This window comes from Nicotiana tabacum, chromosome 17, assembly GCF_000715075.1.
Source record: "Nicotiana tabacum cultivar K326 chromosome 17, ASM71507v2, whole genome shotgun sequence".
Lineage (NCBI taxonomy): Eukaryota > Viridiplantae > Streptophyta > Magnoliopsida > Solanales > Solanaceae > Nicotiana > Nicotiana tabacum.
This window is the reverse complement of record NC_134096.1, coordinates 46,526,662-46,530,339: the sequence shown is the minus strand read 5'-3', so window position 1 is coordinate 46,530,339 and position 3,678 is coordinate 46,526,662. Positions and strand designations below refer to the sequence as shown.

Sequence of the window (3,678 nt, the reverse complement as noted above, 5' to 3'; positions counted from 1 at the left end):
ATCAATACTTGGAGTCTCCTTCCCCGGATGTTTATTTTGTTCTGTCTATTTTATTCCAGACAATATATATGGTGGTTGTATATATTCTATTAAATACTCATGTACTTTGTGACACCGGGTTTTGGAGATCATTAGTAGATATTTATGGTTGTACTTGATACATATTTCATTATGCTTTATATTTTGTTTACACTTCACGACTTAGTAGTAATGAAAGTACCTTACCATGGTTTCTAAACTAAATTTTACTTTATTAATGAGATCTTTTATTTTAAAACTATTATGAATGGATGATTGTGTTGGTGGTTTATCGTTGGCTTGCTTAACGGCATTGTTAGGCACCATCACGGCCTGTGGTGGGAATTGGGTCGTGACAGTATGTGTATTTCAGTTTTTTTGTAAATCATTGGATCTTTTTAGAAATTTGAGAATTACCCCTTCTTCTGCCCCACCCCAGTCCATCCAGTGTTGCTGCCCACTTCTACTAAGGCTAGGCTTTGTGGCATGCGCAGAACTTCTTGTAAGCGGTGTCATATTTTTTAATAGGTAAACAAAGAAGTGAACTAATGAATAACTACTATAATGACATCATATTTAAAATAAAACACAAAATTCAGAATATTACTATAACTCTCTAAAACGAGTTTTTATTTTTTATGATGTATCAATGATAGTCTTATTAGAAATAGTACTAAATATTTTTTTAAGAATGATTTGATTATATTTATTGTCAACCTGACTAACAAATGCATTTTAGCTCAAGTGAATTTTGTTGCTCCTTAATTTTGTTAGAGGTTAGTGGTTCAAACCTCACTAATAAAAATAATATTTTATTAAATAAAGTCTCCAAAATAATAAAAATATAAGTGTCTCACCAAACGGATTCGAACTCTTGAAGCCACTTGAAGCGCTCAACTAACAGACCAGCGAGCCTTTTTAGTACAAGTGGTGTCACATGTATCAATTTATACGAATTAATTTGGTCTTACTTATTGCCTATATATGTACATTTAATAAGTTTTTTCGGCGAAGCAGTATCACGTGACAGCGCTTTCCATAAGGTGGATGCGCCCCTGGCTAGGCTTAATAGGAGCAAGAGACTAGGAAACAACCACAATAAAATAGAATTTAATCCTGTATGTTACTCAGATTTCTCATCATCACGGAGAAAGGGAATACACAATAAGAAGTACAAATTTGTATACGACATACTGCTAAAACAATGACTTGAGTATCCCAGACACCAACTCCTTGATATGACGATTTTGAGAGAATCCACATTGAAATCCAATCAATATACATTTCGAATACGAGAATTGTGATAAAAGTAAATATTTCAATAAGCAAAGGTTCCATAATGTAATCAAAATGTGTTATATTGAATTGAGAAACCATAGGCATCCAATTCAACAAAAGTGACGCTCTCTCTCTCTCAAAGTCCACAACTTGACCCAAAATTAAAATTCTGTAGGTTCAAATAAATTCAAAACTTAACATTTCCTTCATTATATTGATACATAGTCCTAAATGAAAATTTTCATAACCCAAGCTATAGATCATCGCATGAATAAGATTGATGACAAGGAGTTTAAAAAAAACAGTCATTGCTAGAGCGACCAGTGAACTCAAGTTCTCTTTCTCATAAATGGCTACTGGGCTAGAATGGTTAGGCCATTTTATTTCATTTGTAACCCCCCTAAATAATACCAAAAACTCAAGTAGAAGTCATGAGTGGTATAATTATTTGAGATGCCAACATTGTTGTCCTCAGTTTTTCACGTGAAACTGAGGATATGGCGAAAATGAAGAAGACCTCTCGCAGCCAACAAAGGTGATGGTCATGTGTTAACTTAAAGCACATCAACGCCCTTAATGATATCCTTACATAGAGAAATCCCGACAAATTAACGAACTTAATTATCATAGCATCACTTTTTTCTGTGAAGTATACGTTATTTCATTAATAGAACTATTTTTTATTTTTTTTTAAATATATGTATTCGTTGAAAAAAATTTAGAGTCCTCTCTTTTTTGTAATATGAACCTTTGATTAGTAAAAATTATTACTTATTTGATAATAACATAAATATAACGGTATCCAAACCATTTATTGGACGAAATATATTCCTAGTGGAACTTGTTAAAGACCGGAAGAACGATTTATCCAAAAAATAGTATTGTCATTCTTTAATATGGCCAAACGAATCAATAGAGCAACATAAGATGTTTAATTCAAAAAGATTATTTCATACAAATACTTTGAATATAATCGTCTCTAGATGATTGTACACTTAAGTTATAAGAAAAAGATAATCATTCGAAGGAAAGAAGTTCTTTCACATTGTTTCGATTCACTAAAATAGCCACAAGACGGGTCGTGATAACATTTGATTCACTGGCGCTGATTTCTAGTTGATAAACGGTACCGTCAGGAATTACATCAGTTCCTCCTGCTATCACTCTTACAAGTCGAAATTTGCTTTTAGCCTCCTTATTGTGCTCATTCACAGCAAATGTTGCGATTTCCACAACTTTAGGGTCATTTGGATTTTTTATGGGTTGCTCAGCATCAAGAAAATTATGTCTCGGACCACTCGTTGCAGAAGAGATATGAAAGAAAGAAGAAGCAACGACAATGATTGAGAGACTTGAGAGGAGGAGAAAGTTGAATTGTTGGGCCATTTTTTTTTCGCCTAGAATTATTAGAGGAGTGAATAACATCAAGTGAAGAAGGACTTATTTATAGGAGACACTGCCTTGAAATTAGTTTAGCAAGGTGAAATTAGATGTGAACATAATTATTATTTTAGTGTTATAATTAGGCTATTTTGGTATAATATTCATAATAAATAACTATATTCGGAATTGAGTAGAAATAGAATTGATTTAGAGAATACATATTAAGAAAATAATTATATATTTTACTACTTAAAGGAACTACTATGTGATTCTAATAAATGTTTTACTATTTCATATACATGTGAAATTTGAAATAATTATACTACAACCAAAATTACACTAACCTTTAGACTATTTTATTGTATATTAAGAAAAACCTTATATTTCCTGCTATATGAAAATAATAAACTATATAATTACATAATATAAGGAGGAATATCGACTTTCGAGTCAATACGATATAAGGATATAACCTTTTGTTCGGTAATATCCAACTAAACTTGTTAATAGACAAAAAATTAATTATTTTATCTTTTATATCTCCTTTAATTCGTTACTTACATTATAAAACAAAAAAACTAGGACTAAGGTTTTAAATAGCTAACAAAAATTTATTTGCACCATTATATTCAATTGTATTTAATAATTTAAAAAAATAAAAATTGACTGGGCATATCAGTTATATGTATAACCTCACCATTATAAAATATTAGTTTTTTTTTTCTAAATGACACATTGATCTTAGGAGTAATGCTTAAACTTTTAGCTGGCAGTTTCAGAAAAAGATAAAATATTTATATAAAAATAGTTCATATATATGTATATCTGCTGCTTATATATAAGAGAGGATAAGCAGCAAATGGTCAACATATTTGACACATAAAGGGCGTTTTGGTAATTTCAGTTAAAATGAAACAATATGATTGCTTTACTTTACCGTAGCTTGAACATAATTTTTTGAGTGATTTGACTAAATTGCCCCTGAGCTTATCAAACATC

General features: G+C 30.8%; 1 protein-coding gene across 1 annotated transcript; it reads right to left on the bottom strand.

The window, feature by feature from the left end:
• Nucleotides 1-2,313: 2,313 nt before the first annotated feature.
• Nucleotides 2,314-2,682, bottom strand: LOC142171821 (cysteine proteinase inhibitor 4-like). The gene has a single exon (XM_075235526.1). The coding sequence runs from the start codon at nucleotides 2,680-2,682 to the stop codon at nucleotides 2,314-2,316; it is 369 nt and encodes a 122-aa protein (XP_075091627.1).
• Between the last annotated feature and the right edge of the window lie 996 nt (nucleotides 2,683-3,678).